Source organism: Clytia hemisphaerica, unplaced genomic scaffold (genome assembly GCF_902728285.1).
Source record: "Clytia hemisphaerica strain Z4C2 unplaced genomic scaffold, Clytia hemisphaerica genome assembly, whole genome shotgun sequence".
NCBI lineage: Eukaryota > Metazoa > Cnidaria > Hydrozoa > Leptothecata > Clytiidae > Clytia > Clytia hemisphaerica.
Window position 1 is genome coordinate 354,990 of NW_027103836.1, and position 25,933 is coordinate 380,922.

At 36.3% G+C, this 25,933-nt stretch overlaps 3 protein-coding genes across 3 annotated transcripts in view; 1 reads left to right on the forward strand and 2 right to left on the reverse strand.

Annotated features, from left to right (window-relative positions):
• Positions 1 to 25,933, reverse strand: part of LOC136807112 (lysophospholipase D GDPD1-like) — a 186,601-nt gene that overhangs the window by 10,499 nt on the left and 150,169 nt on the right. The gene's annotated exons all lie outside the window — the stretch shown is intronic.
• Positions 271 to 24,776, forward strand: LOC136807107 (peroxisomal multifunctional enzyme type 2-like). The gene is made up of 15 exons (XM_067063673.1): positions 271 to 585; positions 4,986 to 5,149; positions 5,520 to 5,700; positions 6,919 to 7,128; positions 7,472 to 7,887; positions 8,686 to 8,913; positions 10,151 to 10,289; positions 10,575 to 10,682; positions 16,945 to 17,093; positions 17,699 to 17,891; positions 18,539 to 18,753; positions 21,418 to 21,607; positions 22,404 to 22,621; positions 22,986 to 23,187; positions 23,653 to 24,776. Exons 1-15 carry the CDS (start codon positions 384 to 386, stop codon positions 23,877 to 23,879), a joined length of 3,042 nt encoding a protein of 1,013 aa, XP_066919774.1. The 5' UTR covers positions 271 to 383; the 3' UTR covers positions 23,880 to 24,776.
• LOC136807304 (uncharacterized) lies at positions 12,196 to 15,177 on the reverse strand. Its single transcript, XM_067063915.1, has 2 exons — positions 14,113 to 15,177; positions 12,196 to 13,884 (listed from the first exon to the last, which is right to left on the reverse strand). Exons 1-2 carry the CDS (start codon positions 15,175 to 15,177, stop codon positions 12,229 to 12,231), a joined length of 2,721 nt encoding a protein of 906 aa, XP_066920016.1. The 3' UTR covers positions 12,196 to 12,228.

The following is a 25,933-nucleotide window of genomic DNA, read 5'->3' on the forward strand; positions in this document are numbered from 1 at the left end:
AGTGAAAGTCAAGCTTAAAATATAAAATTAAAAACACAGTAAATACAAACCAGTTTACCAGTTTATAAGAGCAGAAGGTTTTTCAGCAGTCAGACTTTGTGGTGCCAGTTCTAGAAAAAATTTAAATTTGACTTTGTACCCAAAAAATGCTTTTTCACTTTCGTTTTTAGATAAACAAGTACCACGTGACAAGTTCCAAGATATCTGATTGGTTTGATTACTTTATCATACAGCAGCGCTGCTGCAAAAAATCTTTGAGATATTTTTTTCGGACCGTTTTGGAAACACCATTCTGGATCACGAGAGGGCTGCTGCTGAAAGAAGAAGCTGCAAAAGTTTCTTTGCACTTTGGTCTGTTGGTTTTCAATTTTTACAATAGAATTATGGCATCCACAAAGTTAGCATTTACTGGAAGGGTAGCAGTCATAACTGGTGCAGGCGGAGGTCTTGGTCGTGAGTACGCTTTGGAATTTGCCAGGCGAGGTGCAAGTGTTGTTGTCAACGATCTTGGTGGAAATTTTAAAGGGCAAGGGAAAAGTGCTAACCTTGCAGACAAAGTTGTAAAGGAAATTCAAGATGAAGGAGGTATATTTTGAATTGTTTCCTTTGAGGTTTTTCTTGTTTAACCTTAATAAGGAGCTATACAGACAGTCAGTCACACTAGGACCACAGTCCAAGACCAAGACTTTTAAGCCTTATGAGGAAAAAGTCTAGAAAATTTTCTGGGACTTTCCTAATTTGGAAAGATTTTCTACTAACACCTAGTGTTGCACTCTCTATCAATGGATCAAAGGATATTTTTTGCCCAATGTTAAAACATTTCATGGGCGCATGCTTGAAATATAACGCCCGCCCGGGCGGGAGCTCTGAAACTTTCCAAATTTGGAAAGTTTTTTCCACCCCCAATATTTTTGTCCAAAACAACGCGCGTCGTACGGCGGTAATCACAAATATCTTCGTTTCGCGTTGCCTCGACCGACTCTTGAAAATTGAGTGGAATTGAGTCGGAGAGAGTCGGTAAATTCGTCGGACTTTTTGCATTGACGTTTCCTCCGCTCAAAAATTTTACTATAGCTGATTTTTTGGGAGCAATTTCTAGCGCATTCATTTTGTGTCGAAGGTCACAGTGTTCAAAGGTCATAAATTAAAACCACGCAAAACATGCGGTCGTTTTGGCTGGCTTGGCTATCGAACATTTTTCTTACTTCGACTCAGTTTATAACGCCCTTTTAACCGCCTCACAGACAAAATTTAAGAAAACCCGAAAAATTTTACGACCGACCGACCAACTGACTCACTTTTTAGACCAAACGAGGATGCAAAATGAAGATATTTGCGATTGCCGCCTACCCACTATAACAAATTTTACGAGGTGCACTTTACAGCATAGCCTGGGAATCCAAGTGTTAAACTTGTTCACGGTCTAGTTCATGATATTTTTGCTGCTTGTTTAACGCTTGTTTAAAACGATTGATTAGCTTTTAACTTATTATTTAGCAGTACTTCCGCGCGCATTTTGATAATTCCGAAAAAACTGACTCTGCAGAGAAAAAGGGAAAACAAATGAAAATGAAATCATAGATTCATTTAGAATGAAACAAAAGGGCTGTCGTCTGGAAGTCTAAATACATGTGGCTGATGTTTTGATGTGGTTTTTAGTAGTTTTGAAATTGTTTGTTTTTCTAAGATTACAATGAGCTTGGATTCCCAGGCTATTTACAGCATTTTAAATGCGGAAGAAGAAGGGTTTTTTGATAAGTGATATTTCATCACCACTTTCATTATATTTCTGGGAAATTTGGATTTCCCCTCATTGCATCAATGGTGTTTTATATCAATTTGTATTGTTTGGATAGTGCAATTTTTTGTCTATATGACATATTGGTAAAATCCGTGTGTTTTGTTTTTGATACAAATAAGCTCTCACATTCTTTTTACACCCCCTGACACAAGGATTTTACCAAGCTGTCTGAAGAATTTGATGGACAAAATTTTACTTACCTATTTTGGAAAGACAAATTCAGTCCAGCTTTCTCTGCCTAACCTGAGATCAGATTGTGAGTGTTTTCTACCCTCCACAATAAAGCTCTCAAGGGATAGGTGAAAACCAACAATCTGATGAATATGCCATCTCAAAATCGTAAGGACTGCGTTTGTCTAAAAGGACTGGAAGTGGAAGTTACAACAAAGTTGTGTGATTGTGCTTATCTCAATGGCAATTCCAGTTTTTATCGTTAGCCCCCAGCAGCAGTGCGGCTGGAACTTTAATATTTAAAAGGATTACAGTTTTACCAGCTTTTTAGCAATTTTGCCTCGCTAACCCGAATCCCGCAACCTCTTTACCTTAAAGAAGATCGAAATTAGAGTTTTTCAGGGTTGCCAAAATTTTTTCATCTTCATAAGATCGATTCTCAACCACAAAATACATCTTTTGGTCAATGGGCTTTTTTCTGACCTTCTTCCTTCGAATATCGATCACTTTGGTTTTCCCCTTTAGTGCGCCTGAAAAAAATGATTAGCTCACGCTCGCAAGATGGGGCGGCAAGTCCAGGGGGGGGCACGCAGTTACTACAAGACATGATGTGTAGTAAGTGCTTTTTCAACACTTTTTTTCAGGACCACCACCCTTTGCAGTTACTACACCTTGGTAGTAACTGTTTTCAGAAAAGATTTCCAGGTACCACCCCTGTTTTTGAGTGATATCATCAAAAACATGCTCGAAATTACCCTAAATTGCGATTATTTTTCAACCTAAAGCCATTTTTGTGCTAGATTTTCTTTTAATTTACTTGGTTAACAGGTTGAGAACATTTTAATGATAATTAGGGGAAGCATAATTTCAAAGTTGAGTCTGAGAAAAATTTCAAATTCCACCCCCAAACAGCAGTTAATACACTGTGTAGTAACTGTTTTCATAACTTCTGAATACAGTACCACCACGGTAGTAAGTGTCATACTGTCTTGTAGTAACTGCGTGCCCCCCCCCCTGGCAAGTCATGGCCAAAGGCGTTACTTAGTTCCGCCTTATTTTGCGCCAACGATAGAATGATCCAAATACAGGGGTGTCACAATGATAAACCAGGGTTCGAATTATAAATTTTAGGAGCTTCGCTATTTTTCCAAGCGAAGCGAGGTAACAGAGGAGTGCCACAGGCTAAATTTTTTCACTGTTTGCGAAACATTTTTAGTATTTTGCAATGTTGTTTGGAAGAAAATGCGAAAGTATCTTCAATTCATTTCTCGAGAAAAGCGAAGTTAGATTTGAAGTAAGAGATTATAGACAAAGCAAAGTATAGTGAAGTTTTGAAGTAACGAGTTTTAGATGAAGCAATGGATAAACGAGTGAATAAAGTTGCGAGTTTATAAAGCAATAGATAAACGAATGAATGAAGTGGCAAATTGACAAGTTGATAAAGCAATAGATAGACGAATGAATAAAGTAGCGAAGTGGCAAGTTTATAAAGCAATAGATAAACAAATATGTGTGTAGCAAAATAGGCGTTTTCTTATAGTTTTTTAACTTCGCATTTTTGAGTTGGGAAATCTTTTTGGGTCGCTAAATCTAAAATTCACTTCGCATTTTGCGAAGAGCGAAGCTATAATTCGAACCCTGTAAACAATGCTAAATCTCAATTTGTAAGTGTTTATTTTCTGAAATATACATTTAATATCATTTACTTATTCATTTTAGCATGTGATACATAGTGTGCAGAGGGGTCTGATATCCCCATTGATATTTCATCCCCCCCTATATATGCATCTCCCCTATTTAAAAAATGTTTCGAACCTGCACTATCTAGAATGGTGGTTCACAAACTGTTTTAAAATACCAAAAAATTCAAATTTATATGGCAAGAAAGGGTATAAAATGGCGCCACAGACAAAAAATTTGCCATTTACATTACATTGCTATTTTGTTGGACTATACCCAATTCTTTGACCAATTTACAAAAGAAAAAATAATAGTCAAAGATCAAAGAAATTTACTGTTAACTTCAATTGAAATTGATAGCAAGTTGTGGGGCTTTCAAAGTTTGTAAGTATGAATGGTGGCTTTCATGAGCTAAATCTTGGTACCATTTTCATCTTTTGCCCTCCTCAAAAATGAAGAAGAAGAAATTTGCTGCATCACAATGGAGTGTATGATGTCACCCACGCGACAAACATGGTTTCAGCCCCCATTGAGCATGGTGCCCCCAGCAATTTAGGTCCCCTTGAGAAATTGCTTTTAGTTAGGTACCCCCATTCAGCCAAAAAAGTTTGTTGTTATGCTATAAAGATGGCGGCTGTAAATCAAAACAACCACATTAGAAAAATATAGCAAAGATGGCGTGATGGGAAACGAAAGAGAAATTGGATGGGAAACTATGTCTGGGGTAAAAAAATTCAATAATTTGAAATATTTTGAAATATTCGATTTGGAAAATATAACCAGCCTTCAGAGCCTCCATCAAGACAGCTAGGTACCCTTAATGAATAGGTAACCCCAAAGAATTGCAAGGCATTAGCCCCCTCTACTAACCTGTCCTAGGTGCCCTTCAGATTTCTGGGTTTGGATTTGTTGGTTTGGCGGCGGGCACTCTATCAGTCTAAACTTAAACTCCTATATCTCCTATTGAACAACTCCAAAATTATATTTGTTTTTCATTTTAGCTTAGCTTTTGATCTAATGGCCCAATTATGCTAAAATGACCAAAGATAGATCAAGTTTATCTTTGCTCCCTCCAATAAAGATGGTTTAAAACTTTAAAAAAACTTTAAGAAATTTAATTTCAAAATGAGTAACTTTTTTCTGGCACACCCGTTTTAGAATTGTGATATCCATTAAATATCCATTAAAAAATGGATTCAGTAAATATTAAAAAGTTAGGTACAGACTCATTTTTTTGAAATAACCATTTCTAAAAAAAATATTGTATTTTTGATTAAACCATTTCTGATGATTATTTTGCTGGTATCTCCATCTTTTTATTTCAACTTTTAAGGTCAAGCGGTTGCCAATTATGATTCTGTAGAAGAAGGGGAAAAGATTATTGATACCGCAATTCAAAATTATGGTAAAGTGGATATTGTGATCAATAATGCTGGCATATTACGTGATCGATCCTTCCTGAACATGAAAGATGAAGACTGGGATAAAGTCTTTCAGGTTTGTTTGAGCTTATAACTATTATTTTATACCACTGAACTGAAGTTAAAGGATATCATATTTGAGGTATCTCCTACCATTTGCTTACACAGCATTTTATAAACAAAAGATAGAACAACTGTCTCATCTCTGCCTTTCCTCTTCACTTCATTTTCACAACATTTTCAGATTTTGTGCATGAATTAAACATTATTTTGAATTTCTATGACCTTGCATAGGATGGATATGGTTTACACAGGGCTATTCCGAGAAAATATCAACCATGATCCAACTAACTCTATGTGTGCTTTCAAATGGTACATGGGTTGTAGGGTCTCTCTGTAATATCACAAACATTGTTAAAACTTTTGAATTATCTATTTAATCCCAGGTTCATGTGAAAGGAGCATTTAAAGTGACTAAAGCTGCATGGCCGCACATGCGTAAACAAAGATATGGGCGCATTATTATGACAACATCACCTGCTGGTCTCTACGGAAACTTTGGTCAAAGTAACTACTCAGCAGCCAAAATGGCTCTCCTTGGTCTGTGTAATACTCTTAGCATTGAAGGTATAAATTTTTCTCAAAGTCAAAAATTCATCAGCTGATTCAGTATATTCTATGCAAATATATTTTAAACGTATAACTGATGTGCGTAAATAATGATCTTTAATTAATTTGCAGCTTAAGAGCCAGTTTTTTTAAGAATGGGGCAGGTCCAATAGTTTGAAACTTAGATTTTTTTCATTTTTGGAAATCATAGCGTCAGCCTGGGTTTAGGTCCCAAGCAAAAAATTAGGTCCCCCCTGAGTTTTAAGTCCCCCCAAAGATTTATGAATTTTTTGTTAGCCCCCAGGACTTTTGACCCTAGACACTTTCAAAAAATTGATCCAGTAAAAAAGGTTTTTCCAATGTAAATTGCGTTCAGTTCTAAGTGTAAGATAAAATATTTTGCACCCTTTTTATAAAAAGTCAACTATTAAGCTGAATTATTTTAGCCCCCACGTTAAGTGATGAGAGTTTAGCTCCCCCCAAAAAAGTGGTGTACTTCCAGTCTCCTCCTTTTTGGGGAAAAATTAGCAGGGGGGGGCTGACGCTATGGATATGTTTTTAAGTGCAATGAACTGAGTAAAATCCCAAAATATTTTGGTCTGAAAATCCATGATGGCGGATTTATGCTAATTTGAAGTTTTTGACATTTTTTGGCACTTAAAAAGTTTTTCGATATAGAACCATGCTTTCTCAAATCAAAATGAGGAATTGGTTTTTAGTGATTCTGAAACTATGGCCGGTAAACTATACAATTTTTAAAAAAAATCAAAATTTTCAAAATGGTAGCATGAGTTATGACGTCACAAAAACACTACAAAATTGATTTTAGGGGTATTTTAGAGCCATCTGACCTGTCCCATGAGAGTTTATTCCTGCTCAAAATAATAATTTCTGATAGTCCAGTCCCTAGTCTATCCATTTGAAGTAATTGCAATAAATACTGGCTCCTAGAGGCCCGAAAAGCCAATTAGGTCTCAAAAAAGTACCAACTTTAGCCCAATTTGCCTAGAAATCCCAACATTGTCTGGCCTCCAACTCTTCTGTTCCTGAAAGACAACCACCTGGTCTCTTAGGATTAAAAGAAAAACCTATGATTTTTAATCTTGATTTTCTTAACATCTTAACATCTTAACATTCTTAAAAAAACTGGCTCTTAATTTCTATTACATCTTCCCAGAAAGATTTACCTTTAAAACATGTAAGCTCTATTACTAAAATTTAATTTTTCATTTTTAGGTAAAGGAAGAAACATCTTTGTCAATACAATTGCTCCTTTGGCAATGACCAGAATGACTTTAGATGTGTTCCCTGAAGGAACGGATTTACAACCACAACACATCTGTCCTTTTGTTATCTACCTTTGCCATGAAGATTGCCAGGAAACAGGTAGCTTGGTGGAAGCAGCTGGAGGATTCGCCTGTAAAACAAGACTTCAAAGATCACAGGGTATAAAACATTTCATTGTCTCTTGAGTTTAATAAAATTAAAAAGTTTCAGTTCTAAAAATTAATTACTTTCTTGCACTTTAATTTTACAACGTCAAGAATTAGGCTTTTTATATCATTCGACCTTAGACCGCAAGACACTTATCATAGAAATAGTGTATTTTTCCTTGAATCAAATTTGGGACGCTATGAGCTAACAACTTAACATGTAGTTGCACGTAGAGGAATTCCTACTTCGTAAGGACCAAGTCTCATTCCCCGATGGGAAGTTTTAAGAGTTGTGAGAAATAAATAAGGCAATTTCCTAGAAATTACTATTTTGTGTAAATGTATTATTTTCTAAGGTATGCAACTTCGTCAGTTTGTTGCTGACAATCCAACCGTCGAATCCGTCGCTGAAAATTGGTCCAGATTATCAGATTTTTCAGTCTCCACACCAGTCGATGATAACCAGGCTGGTGCTGCACACATTATGGAACAAATCAGAGACATTCCTGCGTCTCCTTTACCAGCCAATGCAACAGCTCTGGAAAGAATGCAAGCACACCGCATCCCTGATCTCCATTTTGCCTACACCTCTGGTGATGTGATTAGATATGCATTGAGTATTGGAGCAGGTCTACCAGACGATTTACCATTCATCTATGAAGGACATTCAGACTTCTGTGTTATACCAACTTTTGCATCAGTGATGGGACAAGATTCAGTGTTCAAAGATATTGTCGGTGTCCCTGGCTTTGACCAGATTGATTTATCAAGGGTGAGTTTTTCAAAAATCTCAGTCTAGGCGGGAATTAGAAATCTCTTTGAGAAGGCAGTCTTTTGTCAGCTTAGATGTAATTTTAATTCTTTTGATAAGTTGCAAATGAAAGCATTTCAAAATTTATTGTTGATGTCAATGAGGCAATTAATTGGTTAACGCTGAAAGGAGTCTCAAAATCCCAAATTATTTTGAACAAAAAATGAAGATTACAATATACAAGATTTCTCGAAATCGCCAACTGGGATTTGGAGAATCAATGGATGGCTGCCCTCCTCGAGATTGCTTATCTGAGATTTAGAAATAAGTATTGAAAAAATTTCTTGCTGGGCCAGATAAAATAGATAAAAAAAGTGAAAACCAGAAATTTAATTTTATAATTTTATTCATTATTTGACGTTTCGGTGTCTTCTTTGCACCATGATCACAAGTATAATAAAAGAAATTCAAATCGAATTTCAATTTACGATAAGTAGGTAGGTATTCAATGGTGATATTATAGGGATCAGTGAGAAGTTTGTCACAAAATAAAGTAGCAAATTTGGCCACGGTGCGCAAGGTAGTGGGTTCGACCAAACAGGATCAAATACTTGAAAAATGGAACATGATGCCTCTCTGCTTTAGTGCACAAATGTATCAATGTTAAGAGGATAAAGTAAGGGAGAAAGAGTTGTGTTTTCCCTACCTTTGTGTAGACAATTATTATCGAAAAGGGAACCTTCAGATCGTTTATGACTGCGTTTTTTAGCCTTTTAGACTTTGAGCCTAAACCATGCATTTTCTATTTTCTTTGGTAAGGCTGTCCATGGTGAACAATACATTGAGCTGATGAAACCAATCCCATCTTCTGGTGAATTCACCACGCGTACCAGAGTTGTGGATTGTTTGGATAAAAGGAAATTCACTCAAGTTATCATTGAATCTGAAGTGATGGACTCAAACAATGATGTGGTGTGTAAGAATCAGTTTGTGGTTTTGTTCCTGGGCAGTGGCGGTATTGGTAGAAGAGGAAAATCAGATGTCCAGGTGAGAATCCTTTTGAAAAATGATGAAGAAAAGATAACTTAAATCGGGAATAGACTTTTGGTTTGCATTGTAGGATTTTATTGGCTTGAATATCTAGGAAAACACATTGCATATTTTTTTTTAAATATTAGGGTGTTGTACTACAATAATACTAGGTCAAAAACACATTCTCTACCAAAAGTACGTTCTGTGCCCAATGACAAATACGCTAAAATTGAGCCATCATGCGAATTGCAACATGCGTATTCTAAAGTGTGTCCGGAAAAAAAGTAGAGGAGACATAAATTATAATCGATAAAATCACTTATTTTGTTGAATAAGGAATCATAACACTATGATTAGTAATTCTGTACTCAATCTACAGATAAACAATTCCCAAGGCAATTGGACAGGGTTTTTGAAAGAAAAAGAAATCATTGAAAAGGGTGTGACCAACAATTTTATTTTTATTTTCATAATATATTTCGGGAGATTCTTCCCATCATCAGATTTAATATCTAAAAACAAATATAAGAACCGTTTAAAAAACAGTAGAAAATTCAAAACATATACAACTTCGTAAAAAGCATCCTCATACAACAACCTTCCCATAAATACTAAAAACATGTTTAAAAAAAAAATCGAGAAATCAAAAAATTAGAAACCAATACATAAAGCGAAACGAAAAATTAAAAATGAATAAAAAAACAATTATATTTTTAGCACTAACGTGCGGATTTTGTATTCGTCTTTTGTGTTCAATTCAGGTTTTAAGTCTTTAATAAACAAAGCTTCCAGTGTCATTAAGTGTTGTTCATTCTTTGATAACATACCAATTATAGAGACATCCTCAAGGGATATCTCTCTACCACAATCAATGAAATGTTTTCCCACTTGACTCCTTGTGTGCTCCTTAAAGCGTGTAATCAGATGACGAACGGTTTGTCCGACATAGCGCGAGTTACATCGCGGACATTTAAAGAGATAAACTACACTGCTTCGTAGATGCTTTTCGACCTTAGGTTTTAATGAAGGTAGGATCGTTTTTAACTTGCGTGTGGTGAAAACAACTTTGCATGGTGCATTTAATTGCCTTAGCGATTTTTCGAATTTATCAGAAACTTTTCCACGGTATTGAAAAAGAAATCAAATTGTTAATTTCATGAAAGTTGAAAGAAACGATTATTATGTTTCGCCATATAAATTCTTTCCCGATTTATTCTGGACACAGTGTATTACAAAACTTTTCAATGTATAGGTTTCAGCCTTACCGCCGCCACGGCGTGCACCAGATGCTGTCTGTGAAGAGAAGACTGGTACTAACCAAGCAGCTTATTATCGATTAAACGGTGATCCCAACCCTCTACACATTGACCAAGACATTGCCAGCATGGTCGGTAAGTAAATCCTGGTTTCTTTAGGGATGATTTATATTGAGTCAGGTTGGCTAGGCGAGGTAAAAATGTTCTTCGGACGTCACGTGATCTACTTTAATAAGCCTTCGATTCCCCTTCTGTCAAACCTTGCATTGCCTTTGCAGCCTTTTGGGAAGTCTTATCCACGGCAAAGAAAGAATTCTTCTCCTACCCTCTTTATGTTTATTTTCAACTTCGAGTTTAAATTATTATAAGAGCACAAATAGATATTGTATTGCACCCTTTCCCTTAATTTTTTTTCTCTAGGTTTCAAGGAGCCGATTTTGCACGGACTCTGTACCTACGGCTACGGTTTACGTCACATTTTGAAGACGTACGTCAAACACGACGTGTCGTTGTTCAAATCCATCAAAGGTATTGTAATTCTCAATCAACTCGAGGACAAATTGATGCGACCGTCTTTTTTAATTCAGAACCTTTTTTCGAATAAATTCTTAGTCCTCGTTTAGGAGAAGCTCCCATATTAGAATACTTCAATAATTCAAATCCCCGAATAGTCCTGTAGAATTTATAGTCGACCTAGAAAAAATTCAGATAAAAGGTTTCTATATACCGTTGGAAAGATAATTTTATTAGCTTTCGAATGAGGGGTAGAGTCACATTTTACACCTTGGGCAAAAAAAGTTATTGACAAAATGGTGACAGGTGGTATTTTTGCTAAATTCCGAAAATGAGCACTTCAAAGGCTTTTGAACAGTTCGCTATAAGTCAGGATCGGCTCATGATACAACCTTGAAACTTTGCAAAACTTCTCTGAGAATGGTAAGGAGTATTTAGAAAATTCAAAATTTCAAAATAAAAATCGAAAAAAATGATGACGTCATCAAAAATGACAATTTTTGTTAAAAAAAGCATGTTTTTCGACAAAATATAACTAAAACTGTTTTAATGCGAAGTAAGTTTATATTAAAATGACCTAATATTTTCTACACATTATCTGCTAATCATAAAACTGACATAAATTTAAAGTCTATTCACGATAAGTGTGCACTCTTTTTTCTTTTACTTATAACTTTTGAAGGAATTCTTCAATCTTTATAAATTTGGTATCGTTGGAGAGATATTTGTGAGTGGAACAATTTGAAATAAAAAAATCTTCAAAAAGATTCTAAAAATGAAGTTGAAAATGAAGAAGAAAAAAATGAAGATCTTGTAGAAAAGTGCTATAACTTTCATTTTCAGTGCAGAGATTCTTTGATCTTTGGAAGTCATCACTGTGAAGAAATTTTACTGAAATATTTATTCAATGCAAAGTTATGATACAAAGTTAACATGTGATTGACCCCAAAAAACAGTAGAAAACAGCAGAAAACAGCGTTTCTAGACGTCAATTAGCTTATAACTTTGTTTGATATCTTTTGACTGAATGATTATTTTTGAGAAGTTTTTTCACAGTGAGGACGTTCGATGATCAAGGTTTCACTTTAGTGAAAATGATAGTTATAGCACCTTTCTACAAGATCTTCATTTTTTTCTTCTTCATTTTCATCTTCATTTTCAGAATCTTTTTGAAGATTTTTTTATTTTAAATTGTTCCACTCACTAATATCTTTCCAATGACACCAAATTTATAAAGATTGAATAATTCCTTCAAAAGTTATAGGTAAAAGAAAAAAGAGTGCACACTTATCGTGAATAGACTTTAGTAAAATTTAGCCATAAACATCATCGATGCTTCTCAAAAGATCGATTCTGAGCAAGGTTAGCTTATAACGAGTGAATTAGATGGTAGATGTGAAAAGTTAAAGCAAACTCCAACGTGAGACTCGATACGACATTAATTCATTTTAAACTATTCGTAAAATCCTTAATAAAAAACACTGACTGGAAGCATGAAAAACATAATTTTGCAAGAAACCTACTTATGAAGACGACATTTCTAATAAAAAGTTGTACTGAGCTAAACAAAAATATCCATAAAGTTTCTATCTTCAAGATCTACGTCATAAATAGGAACATTGTCCTCATTATCATTATCGATTTCGATATTTCTACACGATGTACCAAGACACTCTTTGCAAAAAGTGGTACATTTCAGACCTGATTTACGACAGGTACAACGATTGCTATCGCATCCACTTTTGCACCCACATCGAATGATTTTCAACAAGTCAGGAGGACCAGCTTCTTCGTCCGTCATGATTGGAAACAACAAATCTCCAACGAGTTGCCAGCCCCAATTGAGTGGCATGAAGTCTAAGTCTCTTAGATCCCTCCATACTTTGATCTGATGGTAGACTCTTAGCCCATGGAAATATGCTGCCCTTGGAGATGGAGGTAACGTCGAAGGATCGATGCTGGCACGATTGGATAAAACCATTTGCTCGTATTTTGATTTTCTGATAACAGATAATGAATCCGATGGAGAATGAAGGAGCTCAAAAAAACGTATTGTAGCGTTTCCTATTTCTTCAGGAGATGCTTCTTCATAAAATTTGCTGGCGAGTGATTGTAATTCAGGTGAAGCAGCAATTTTTTGGTATATTGATGTCTTACCAATATTGTGGATGGCTGAAGTTGTATCACATCCAGTGAAAGCATGTGCAAACAACAAATATTGGCAAAGCTTCTCGTTGTTTGTTGTGATGTCAGATATCTTATAAAACTCCCTTTTGCGGCCTTTCCTTTTGGTCATGTCGCCAAGATATATATCTTTGAGTGACGGATCTTTGAAAGCATGGTGGGCTAGCAAGCAAAGAACATCGGTATCGTCGGAAAATACCGTCACAATTGAATTTTTGGCAATGATCAGTGCTTCTTTCACAATTGAGGTGTCAGCATCGCTAGGGCATTCGATTACTTTGAAGGTAGAGCTAAGATGTGCTGCCAGGTGCTCAACAAAATGCTTCTTGTTCTGGTAGTTCCCAAGAAAGTCTTTCCGATTCGCAGGGCAGGGGTTGCCTCCTTTGATATCGATATCTTGAGATATAGAACCGGCCCGTTTTTGATGTGTTGAATCTTTCGTTGACATGTCATATCCGTCAAACACGATCGTGTCAATCTTTAATTGCTTCAAGAAACTAGCATATCTCTCAAAGATAGTATCGAAGGTTTCGTTCTTCTTCCAGTCGCAACACCACAGCAAAGCTCCACCATCGACGATTCTAACTGTTTCGGGTCCCGTTTTAGGTTCAACCGTGGAGATACCTTTTTGAAGAAATGGTTTTAGAGCGGATTTTTTAGCTGTGCGCATCAGACCATCTTTGAACAGTGCCATAGGATAAGGTGCCAACTCGTAATCGAAATACTCGGCGATTTCCTTCTCGGGTTTTCGCTCAACGAGAACTATCAGTCGGAGGAAGAGTGTCAATGGGTCTACCGTAACTTTATCTTTGTCGATATTCACATTTGAGTAGAGACTTAGCAGATTGGTGATTTGTTTGCTTTTTTTCGCATGAAAATCAGTGTACGATTTGCCTTCCATTTCTTTATGAATTGCTGCCCCAACTTCTTCAGCTTTGTCACAGTTAAGACTGTTGTCGTGATCTACCAGTCCTGATTCAAGAGATACAAGTTCCTTCCCAGCGGTGAAAGGATTGCGATTCACGAACCAAGCCTGTATAAAAATAGAAGGAGAAAGAAAATAACCAACTGTCATCTTTACCCTACAATTTGTTTCTATTCCTATAGTTTTGTTCGGCCTGGACAGCAATCTATAGCTCAAATCGTTATATAATTTACTCATAACAATATTTGATTTCACATTAGGCTTCTTACAATCCAAATAATATGTGGAGTTGAAAGAAGTGTTTTACCTTGATCTTTTGAAAGTCTTCGTAATCACGCTTGATTCTGCCAGCAAACATCTCTCTTTGTGTTTTGGTGACTGTGTTGATGTTGATTTGGAGACCATTGAATCCATAGCTTCTGAAATTTCCGCGCAACGATGCATCGTTTTGGTCCAGACACGTAGGACATTCTCCGTTATGCCTTTGCCTACAACCCCTGATCTTCCTTTCAGTGATCTCATCAAGATTTGTTCGATCGATAAATCGGTCCAAATACCAGCCCAACTCTTCAGCGTTCTTCGAACAGTGTGATTGCCTTTCAAAAATTCTGCATAGACTTCTGGTTGGTTGATTTCAAGCTTAGCGATCGACTGGAGATATAGCCTGCAGGATTTTGCATAGTTGTTGTGGCCAGTTGCTGCAAATAGGTTCAACATTGCATTGGTTGTCGTGATGTGTATGTTCCAATCATTGGTCCTTTCGGCTCGTATAAAATCTTGAACGATCCCGACGTATCTAACATAGCTCGACCATAAAGCAGCCGTTCTTGAATCTGTGGAGACTGCTTTGTGTTTGGCTTCGATCCAATTTTTCAGCTTTACACTCAAATCTTTGCTCTCGTGTTGACTGGGGTCGTCTGAATCATAAAACCCTTGTAATTCTTCTTTTTCTGACGTGGTTAGTTTATTCCAGAATTCTTCCATCAAAATGGATTGGAGTGCAGTCGCACAAAGAAGGTGACCACGGACAGAGCGGGAATAAGCCTTTCCAGTAAACATATGTCCGACGGTAACAGGGGCATAGACAGTTTCAAGGGCTTTATCGAGGCCAGATCCTCCCATCAGATTGCCAACTGAACCTAAAAAGCTCATAAGCTGGTGAAACCCACCAAGACGAACAAACACTTTCATTTTCTTTGATTCGACGATTTCATATGCCTTGATAGAAAGTTGCTGGTCAAATGTTACACACGGTACTTGGATGTTGAGTTTGGTACTCTGGTCGATTAAATACAAAAGAAGTGAATACAAAGCACTGGGATCAGTTGCATGCAAATCAATGATCGGCAGCATAGTCACGTGGGATTCTGGTAACGGTTGCCCATTGAAAGTTGCACTCATGTAACCGGACCAACTAGGACACATGCTTTTGAATAGATAACTCGATGTCCAAAGTAGATCGATATATTGAAACACTGGCAATTTCCCCTAGAAAAGTAAAGAATAAAAACTTATCACAAAATAAATTATTGTAGCGTATCTAGTGCTAGAAATCAAGGACATTTAAAAGGTAATGAGTTATATACAAGAAATGAGTAGATTCAAACAGTTCTAGCTTACTTGAAGCGGCTGGGCGACCAATGGATTTCTGTTTACTGGAGTTTTCAAATGATGATCTACAAGATATGTGATAACGTGCTTCAGGTGCAACAAGATCTTTTTCGGATAACAATCTCCTTTGAATGTTCATGGCATATTCATCGTTTCGTAACTTGCAAAGATCAAGCGTTTCTTTGTGAATGTCTGTCTCTAACGTGCGAACCTCGCAATATTTCTTGAAACGATCTGGATGCTTGCTATCAAACTCACATGGCTTTTCGCAATAAAAGCATAGCTTTTTAAAGTCAAACGCACCTCCCCGAAGCCGCTTACTTGACCTAGACTCAGGTTCATCTGCCGATTTCCTTTTTGTTGACCGAGCCTGGTTTCGTAATTTCGTTCTGCAGTTTTTGTGCGTATAAGTTTTGATGTTATTTTCTTTGTTCTTCTTAAGCTTCGAAGAGAGGTTTTCCAAGCAACAATTTTCAGCCAACGTAATAAGTGCCTCTAAAGGATGCTCGTTGTCTTTCTGAGGGTTCCAATATCTGCCTACTTGGTTCAGATCATCCTTGGTTGCTTCGGCTTCACCACATATCACACATAAAAGCTCTCCTTCAACATCCATTGCTATATTTCATGTTCAAATTATTATTTCTAGTTTTAATGCAGGTATTCTAAACGAAAGAAAAAATATGAAAAAATTGCCTCAACCTTTCGAATATTTTCCATCTTATTCACAAGTTATAGTACACAAACTGCACTATTGCTATTTCACATTCATTTGAACAGAACATTTCAACAGAGCGTTTTTTAAAAGTTCACAAATCCTTGCTCAACCCCAATTAAAATTGAAGAAACGTAAAGGCTTTTCTGTGCTTCGGGAATTGGCAGCACGTTTTAATCTAAGGTTATAAAAAGTCATTAGCAATTTTTCTGATGTCAGCAATTCCTATCATTTTCTAAAGCTAATTGCTATTGTTTCGATAAGGGCTATAAACAATTTTGTAGGAAAGAATGTGTGGTTTGGTTCTAAACTACGTTTGCGTTAAAACTTTGTCGAAAAACATGCTTTTTTAACAGAAATTGTCATTTTTGATGACGTCATCATTTTTTTCGATTTTTTTTTTGAAATTTTGAATTTTTTAAATACTCCTTACCATTCTCAGAGAAGTTTTGCAAAGTTTCAAGGTTGTATCATGAGCCAATCCTGACTTATAGTGAACTGTTCAAAAGCCTCTGAAGTGCTCATTTTCGGAATTTAGCAAAAATACCACCTGTCACCATTTTGTCAATAACTTTTTTTGCCCAAGGTGTAAAATGTGACTCTACCCCTCATTCGAAAGCTGATAAAATTATCTTTCCAACGGTATATAGAAACCTTTTATCTGAATTTTTTCTAGGTTGACTCTGTTTTCGACCAAATTCTACAGGACTAGAATCCAATTCGAACAAATTTACCACCAGTTTCAATTCCATCTCCGACCTCGAATTATGAACGCGAGATGTTTTATCTCACTATAGCATTCATTTTTATATATTTTAAAAAGGTCTGTTATTTTCTTTCGTAAGGACAATTCTCAAAGCCGGTCATACCTGGACAGACGTTGGTGACAGAGATGTGGTGTGAAGGCTCGCGTGTTCATTTCCAAGTCAAAGTGAAGGAGAATGGAAATGTCGTCATCAAAGGAGGATATGTAGATTTCCATAAGGATGTGACGGTAAGTCCAAAGTCTTCCAATTTTCTGAAAAAAGCGAGATACACTTCATCAGGGTTGACTTGTGTCAAATTAATTGAAATCATGGCATTGATGCGTTAACAAATGAGAACTTGGTATCGTTCAAGTTTGGTTAATACACTGGTAGGTCTCGATAGGAATTCAAAAGCGACTGGACTAAGACACAGCACACTACTAAGATTGTATAGTCCGTGAGTCATCTTGATAATGTTTGCTAGAGTTCTTTATTTTCTATTATATGTTTTTAATAGTAAAATGAAAATGATTGCACTTAAAACTCGTTCACGATTATCCAAATGAAAATGGGCGGACTACTAAGCACTTTAAGGAAAGTTTTGAGTGCAAGATTTTAGATGTGAATTATGTTTTCAACCACAAGCAAAATAACTTTTGTCTCCAATTTGTTTGTGTTTCTGTTTTAACCTTCGTACGATCCTCACCAAAATATAAACGTTGTACACACTTTACATGATATGAAAAAAAAACAGTCACTTACATAATTACTTCGGGAAATTTAAATGAACGTAGTATTTTTCCCAGATATAATGTTTTTAACATTCTTCATTATAACCGTTCTTCATATACAGCCTGTTGCAGCTTCACCAAGCACCTCAGCTTCTCCACCACCACCAGCTCAACCAAACAGCACTGGTGCAAGCAATTTAAAATCTGATCAGTTTTTCACGGAGCTTAAATCTGTGCTTTCTTCTGCACCTGACTTGGCAAAATCAATGAATGCTGCGTATTTGTTTCAGATCACGGTGGATAAAAAGATCGAAGGTGAGACTTGGTAACTTCTTGGATAGTTAATCATTATTTAAAAAAAAATCATTATCATATTATTTATGTGTCCTGTCCGTACTCCGTCTATGTCTCTAAGACCTAGATACATGTGTTTCGGTTGATAGCACTTTGATTCTCTTTGCGGTTGTTTGAATGTGTCTGCGTCCTTTCATTGAGCCATATAAATTTGGAGACAGCTTCTAAATCTCGCCCAAACCAAAATCATTGACTTGTGCCTTTAGAAAATTATAAACCCTATTGGTAACGCTTAGCCATTGACGAGTAGTGTACTCTTAGGGTAAGTAAAAGTAAGTAAAACTAAGCCTGCGACCGCAGTCGGAGGCGACCCGAAGGCTCCTCTTTCGATAGCTATCTACCCGAAGGTAGGGGAGGGCGCAACTCTTTCTTCCTGGATTGCTCCACTTACCCTTGATCCTTCTCTTAATTGCTGAGCATCAAGCAGAGAGGCATCAAGTACCATTTTGGGAATCTTTGGTATGACCCGGCTGGGGATTGAACCCACAACCTTGCGTACCGTAGCTGGGTGCTCTACCACTGCGATACGGTCGCATAGCCGTTCCCTTAGCAGCTTGTCTAGATAGTTAAATTAAGTAAAATTAAATCTTTTTTTTTTCATTTCCCAGCTGAATACTTATTAGACTTCAAGCAATCACCACCCGTCGTATCGAACCAAGGTGGAAAGGGTGACGTCACCATCAAAGTTTCAGACGATGACTTTGTGAAATTGGCAGATGGAAAACTCAACCCCATGCAAGCTTTCATGCAAGGAAAAATCAAAGTTTCAGGACAAATCGCTTTGGCCCAAAAGTTGGATACTGTTTTCAAGACTGCCAAGAGTGTAAGATTTCTAGAATTTTTTTTTTCCCAAAAACTTTATAGTTCCTCTTAGTTAGGGTTTTAATGAGGTTTAGTTTTGACTCTTGTGCTTTGAGCTATTTGTGTTTGGATACGTATCATAGAAGTTTCCTTATAACGAACGTGATAATGTGTCGTTGGAAAACAAAGATTTGAATTAAGGTGATGGTAGTACAAAAACTTTTTAATAGAGGTCGTCATTGATTTAGTTCGAGAGAGTTCTAGTCCACTACCCTCAGGTAGATAGAGGTAAACGTACCGGGTGTGCCACAAATAAGTTACCCTCTTTGATTTGATATTGCAGGCAGTAGAGAAGAGATTTTTCAAAGATTGTTTCAGAATCATTTAGAGGAAAGCCTAATTTAAAATTTGGTGTATTACTTTTAAATTTTACTTCATTGGTTCAAAAGTTATGTTTAAAAACCTAAAATGCCAATTTTAAAAAATGTCAAAAAAGTGAAAAACGAGAGTATTAAATTGATTGTAATAGCGACACCAGGGGGGGGGGTACCAAGTCAGTGTACTGGACCATAGGGTACTAACTTGATTTTTGGATTTATTTCCAAAAAATTAGACCACCACTCTTTTTAGTACACTGTACTAACTTTTTTTCACCGTTGGGGCTTTGACACCACCCTTTCAGTACACTGTACTAACTTTTTTTCACGGTCGGGACTTTGACACCACCCTTTTAGTACACTGTACTAATTTTCTTCCACAGCCGGAGCTTTGATACCACCCTTTTAGTACACTGTACTGAGGTTTTTCTATAACTAGATTTTTATTACCACCCTTTCAGTACACTGTACTAGCTGTTTTTCGATCAGATAAGTTTAGAAACCACCCCTTGAATCCTTATATAGTACAAACACTGAAACAATGAAACAGACAAAGCAAAGTCAATCAAATACAGTGAAATTAGATGAAATTAGCACGTCAAAACACTCAAAGCCAACTTTGAGTTATTTCCCTTCTTGTGACTTGATTTCTGATTGTCTGGCAAGCTGTAGCAGTTTTTCTTTTTTGAAAAATAAAAATAAAAGACTTAATAACATTGTACACAAACTGAAACGGAAAATCTTTTATCAAATGTAATATTATACAAAATATATAAAAAGGTGCTTTCCCTGTAAAATTTTATAAAATATCAAATTTTGAGGTAGAATTTGAGAAATTGCAAAAGATTTTGCCCTGAAAGGGCAAATAAATTCGAAAAATTACACTATAAGGGTCGCTTTTCAGCCAAATTTTTCCTGCACTGTAAGGGACCAATTTTAGAGACCTGATTTTTGGCCGAACGTACGGTCGTTTTCACCCCCTCCCCCCGGTGATTTCACTTATAGATTTTTTTCAATTAACATCAATCCAACAAGGTTACTAAAAACATAAAACAATAGAGCGGATTTTTTTTAATAAATTCTTGTTGTTGCCATAATGTAGATAGGGTCTTAAAGAAAACGTAAACAAGATTGAACTTAAGGCCGGTCTCCACTTGAGCATGCTGCGAATCTGAAACAAATCCAATCAAGTAAACAGGAAACATTGGGAGAAAATCAGTGTACCAATTTGTATAGCTTAACCAGCCTTGACTTGAAGGTCTCGGACCAGCTTGGACCTGGCAAATTAGGGCAAATATACATGGGAATTCACTGGGTTTGTGTGTTTTTACAATGAAATTAGTACAATGTACTAACTTCTCAGTGTGTATCAATTCAGAACACCAACCTTTCTAGTACAGTATACTAACTTTTTCATTGTATTTTTCTCAGAGGACCACCCTTTTAGTACACTGTACTAACTTTTTCATTGTATTTTTCTCAGAGGACCACCCTTTTAGTACACTGTACTAACTCAATTTAACCTAAAAAATACACCACCCCACCAGCTATGGGCCAGTACACTGACTCGATACCCCCCCCCCCCCCTGGCGACACAAACGATTTTATGCATCAGGAAATGTATTTCCATTATGTAAAAAGCACTTATTTCCAAAGTTAAGCATCCCTGTAAATACAGGGTGAATCAAAATGAGCTTCAACAGTTCAAACAAGGTATTTTTCTCAAAACTTTCACCTTCTCCACTACACCTTTCTCAACGATGATGCACACACAGAAAGCCTTCGGAAACTCTTGGAAAGATGTTGAAGATTTTGTGGGGATTGAAGCATTCTGCATCTTGTTTATGCCCAAGGGGAAAACAGAATTAAAAAAAACAATAGAGATAAAGAAAAAATAAAGAGTGTTACAAGGAGCAAGATTTTGTACTGTAATGTTTTGGTAAAAGAAGTCCTTTCTCTAATAAAATTGATACCCTTGTTTTTAGCCTTTTTTGACATTTTTTTAAATTGACATTTTAGGTTTTTGAACATAACTTTTGAACCAATGAAGTAAAATTTAAAAGTAATACACCAAATTTTAAATTAGGCTTTCCTATGAATGATTCTGAAACAATCTTTGAAAATTCTCTTTTCTACTGCCTGCAATATCACATCAAAGAGGGTAACTTATTTGTGGCACACCCGGTGAAAATGAGCCTTAGGGTCTCAAGAATCGTTTTCCTTAGTTTGAGTTACGAAAAGAGATTAGAATAATAGAGTTTTAATCAAATTAGGTAGAGCTCATTGTTTTTTCTTTCATATATCTATAGAAAGTTGCAGCTGGAGACAGTATCAAAGTGAAGCCAGTATCCATGACAGCAACTAGTTCAACAGCCACATCGTTGAAATCGGAGACTCTTTTCAATGACCTTAAAGCAGCTTTGAGTAGCGACCCTGGTCTTGTCAAGACGGTCAAAGGAACATTCTGTTTTCAAATTACCGAGAAAGGAAAGTCTGTTGGTACGTATTAAAGACAATTGTTATTATGATATATTAAAGGAAGCGTGCCTCTATGCTGACAAAGCAGAATTAACAAAGGAATTTCTGAAAACTTGTGCTCACGTGACTCGGAAGGGGGAGAAAGTTGTTGTTCTTTATTTTGTTTAAAAATGCTGTGTAAGCAAATAATAGGAGGTACGTTGAATGATGTCTTTTAAATCGTGACACAATCAACCCGATAATTTTTACTCTTTCTTTGAAAGTCAAATATCGAGAAACACAACTTCTTAGATCCCTAAGAATCGCAATACTTGGATCTTTCAGACATCTGAACCCTACGCGCCAAAAAAATCACACGGCTTGGGTTCAAGCTTAGTGGCGATGAATGATGTTATGTCTGAATTCATTCCATTGACGCGCTTTTAATAAAGACATTCAGCTTTGTAATCTTGAACAATTCTATTGTTGTACTAAGATTAAAATATTTATTATGTCAATGTATTGCTAATAATCGTAATGCAATCCTGGTTATTCATTAAAGTGACCGTAGTGCAAAGGTCCAGTAGAGCATCCCGCTACGGTGCCCACAGTCGTGGTTTCAATCCCGGCCGGGTCATATTGGAGACGTTGCATTTAGTACAAGAATGGTACTTGGTACCTCTCTGCTTGATGCGTCGCAATTAAGAGAAGCAATCTATGGACAAAGAGTGGCGCCCTCCTCCTACCTTCGGGTAGAGAGCTATCGAAAGAGGAGCCTTCGGGTTGCCTGGCTTACTTACTTTACTACTAAAGTTTTTTTCCTCATACATCACCATAGGCAGCTATCATTTGGATTTCAACTCCACTCCACCAGAGATAACCAGCAACGAAAAGACCAAAGCTGACGTCACCATCAAAGTTTCTGATGACAATCTCATTCTTTTGGCAGATGGCAAACTAAACCCAATGCAAGCTTTCATGCAAGGCAAAATCAAAGTGTCTGGACAAATCGCTCTGGCTCAAAAACTGGATACTGTTTTTAAAGCTGGAAAGAAGGTTTGCATGATTTTTTTATGTTCTAATCAGACCCTGGTACATTTTCTGGATACCCTTATCTGTTTTTAGCCTCCTTCTCCGACGAATAAGAATATTTAGCTATTCATTAAACGTATCGATTTTGTTCCCATCTATCTTCCAGGGGGATCTCCAGCTCACATAATAAAGATGTGATGATTTTATTCAAAAAGAAGGGAATTTCTTCTTCTTTATCTCTAGAATCTCGTATCTCCTAATTTTACAGTATCAAATAAAATTAGCCTGCACTAGCCCAATTGGCGGTTTCAACTTTTTATTTCATGTTATCTCTTAAGCCAAGAGGTATTTGATACATATTAATCAAACCACTTTCTTCTCCATTTAGCAAATGGAAGCGGCATCTAAAGCCGCCCCAACAACAGCAACTGCACCTACTACCACCCTTGGTGGCGATTCAACTCTCAAAGCTCACGCCCTCTTTTCGACTGTCAAAAGTAAAATAGCTGAAATGAAAGATACGACGAGTGCTTTCTCAACTATCAAAGGAGCTTTTTTATTCAAAGTAACCAGGGCACAAAAATTAGCAGGTAGGTCTGTGGCCTTCTCATCTATAAATTTTTATAATTGTCTCAGCTCTGCCTTTTAACCTTGCTTCAACAGAACACGTACATTTAACGTTCAAATGACGTTGGATGAACGTCGAAACAACGTCATATTACCACCAGCTAGGTATAGTAAATGTCCTTTCTCAAACTAAATCTTGTAAAGCTTTCGGTCCAAATAATATTCCACCTATTATCTGGAAAGACGAAAACTTCCATAGTTTTCTTTTTAATATTGTGGTCTAAGAAAATATTTGAACCAGTCATTAGCTGTACCACTAGCCTCTGTACCGAAAAAAGGAGAAGATAAGAAACATGAAAAATGCACCAGTTGCACCTGCTGATTTTATGTGATTTGATATAAGCCCAAGAAAATATCATATCTAAAACATCATTCGACTATGGGAATCTCTAACGTAATATTAATTTAGCCTATTCTTCATTTGACAGGTGAATTCTTATTGAATTTCAACCAATCACCACCCGTCATTGGACTCGGTCCAGGCCCCGCTGACGTCACACTGACTATTGAGGATGATGATCTTGAGCTATTGGCTACCGGCAAATTGAATCCAATGCATGCTTTTATGAATCAGAAATTAAAGGCCAAGGGTAAAGTGATGCTTGCACAGAAATTGAATAAAGTTTTTGATATGTACAAGCCTTCCAAGCTGTAATCTGTAAGATGCACTTTAATTTTTATTCATTTTTTAAATTTGTTTTTCGTTGATACAGATTTTTTATTTTTTTTATTTTTTTTTTTTATTTACCAATCCTTTTCAAACAATTTTTCCCCACGAAGAATGATCATTCTCGTCAAAAAGATGAAGTAACCTCAGCCTCTTGTCTTCATCTTCAATTCTTTCTGTTCTTTGTCCACTTGCCTTGTTTAAAGAGTGCTCCAACAATGCTAACAGTAAAAAAATAATTTCACCGTAGCTTTGCGGGGGTAAAATTAACGATGAAAAGCTGAAAATTCTCAAAAGTTAGCGGTAAAAAACTAAAATTTGGCATCACGTTTTCCTTGTATAGAATACTTCTCTAAATAGATATAGATGGACGCTTTTTGACAATACTGATAATTGCTATGCATTTATCGATTTCAAATTATCATGGCTACATTTTCTGATCATCATGCACGTCAATAATAGTTTCAAATTTTAGGATAACTTTAGGAGTATGAAATTGTTTCTTTTTTTTTCTCAGACAATTGAATTTTTTTAAACTATTCATGATATGCACCATCGCAATGTCTTCGGCGGACCCAACAGCTGATTGGCTGAAAGTGACGTATTGACTGATTTCATGTCACTTGCAACCAATCAGCTATTGGGTCCGTGATGTAATGTCAGAATAACACTAAAATGCTAACATGAATGCAATACTATAATCATGCCTTTGGGACTAACCACTAAAATCAACTAAAATCAATTGTTTTATGTATATAGGTTTTTCTTGCAAAAAAATTATGGAATTTTTTTTCAGTCATATCGGTAAATTTTGTTCTTTCCATTTATTATAGGAATCGATTAAAAATTAGTAAAAAAATACAAATTTATATTTTGCAATTTCAATTGAAAAACGTTACAATTATTTTCCTTCCATTTAAAACGAACAGCCTTGATATTCAAAACCAACTTTGGTGTTTTGTCAGAAAATCTAAATCTAGATTTGGTGCTCAACATTCAAATTTATACCTGCTGGACTGATAAAATTAGTTTATGGCTTACCCATTTGAGTTCAATGATTTTTGAGCCCCCTCTGCAGTTTGAAATAGTTGGTTTTTAAAACCTTGTTTGCAGAGAATTTGTACTTAAAATTGAAGTCATCATAAAATGCCCAAAAAAGGGTTCAAAACTTTTCGAATCGACTGCATTTTTTTTGTTGGTTCTTGAGCTCGCAAAGCACTTCTGTGTCAAATACAGTATCAACAACATATGATCTTTTTTCAAGGTTAGGTTAACCTTTTTGAGCTTATTCTGCAGGAGGACTGCCCATTTGGTAATCCCGGGGGGGGGGACTCGACTCAAAAACGACCATACGTGCGGCCCAAAATAAGGCCTTTGAAATCCGCCAAAATTTCTTCCTTTAATGTACCCTTAACAGGGCCGCGCGTATGGTAGGTTTACCTTCAGCCCCCTCCCCCGGGGGTAACCCTTGTCAAAGATCACCTTGTTATTTACCATAAAGGATAAATCTTAAAATTTAGCCCAATTTTTGGATCTTATTTTGCCCGGCAAATAGAGAAACTGTGCAAAGGCATAGAAAATTCAACTTTCAACAATGCTTTATTCGTTCACCAGCCAAATAAGACTTTATTGTAAAAAACATTGGATTTGATATAGATTTTCCAGAGTAAATTTATCAATCCCTTACTCAATAAATTGCAGTCGAGGTAAGAATTGTTTGATACTAAGTTTCACGCAACTTTTGTTACGATCTTCAGTCAAAAATTATATACTAAAAATTCGTTTAGGGATTGAAACAGTACTCCATTTAATAAATTATCGTGGAAGTGAAGTTATTACTAAGAAAATAACACACAAGAAAAAATACTCATTTCAAAGATGATTGACTTAGAACTCTAATAACGTATCAAGGAGAAATTAACCTGAGATCAGATTGTGGTTGTTTTCTGCCCACCACGCTGAAGCTCTAAAGGGACATGTTTTTTTTTATAAGCATACAAAAATCCGAAAATGGGCTTAGAGATGCTTAGGTCGAAAGCTTA

What these genes read in the sequence shown, in the direction of transcription:
- LOC136807107 (XM_067063673.1), top strand. Translation starts at nt 384, where the DNA reads ATGGCATCCACAAAGTTAGCATTTACTGGAAGGGTAGCAGTCATAACT. An exon ending in GTTGTTCAAATCCATCAAAG is followed by an intron (nt 10,683 to 16,944) that starts GTATTGTAATTC and finishes TTCTTTCGTAAG; the next exon opens with GACAATTCTCAAAGCCGGTC. An exon ending in ATTTCCATAAGGATGTGACG is followed by an intron (nt 17,094 to 17,698) that starts GTAAGTCCAAAG and finishes CTTCATATACAG; the next exon opens with CCTGTTGCAGCTTCACCAAG.
- LOC136807304 (XM_067063915.1), bottom strand. Translation starts at nt 15,177, where the DNA reads ATGAGTGCAACTTTCAATGGGCAACCGTTACCAGAATCCCACGTGACT. An exon ending in GTTTGCTGGCAGAATCAAGC is followed by an intron (nt 13,885 to 14,112) that starts GTGATTACGAAG and finishes ATTTTTATACAG; the next exon opens with GCTTGGTTCGTGAATCGCAA.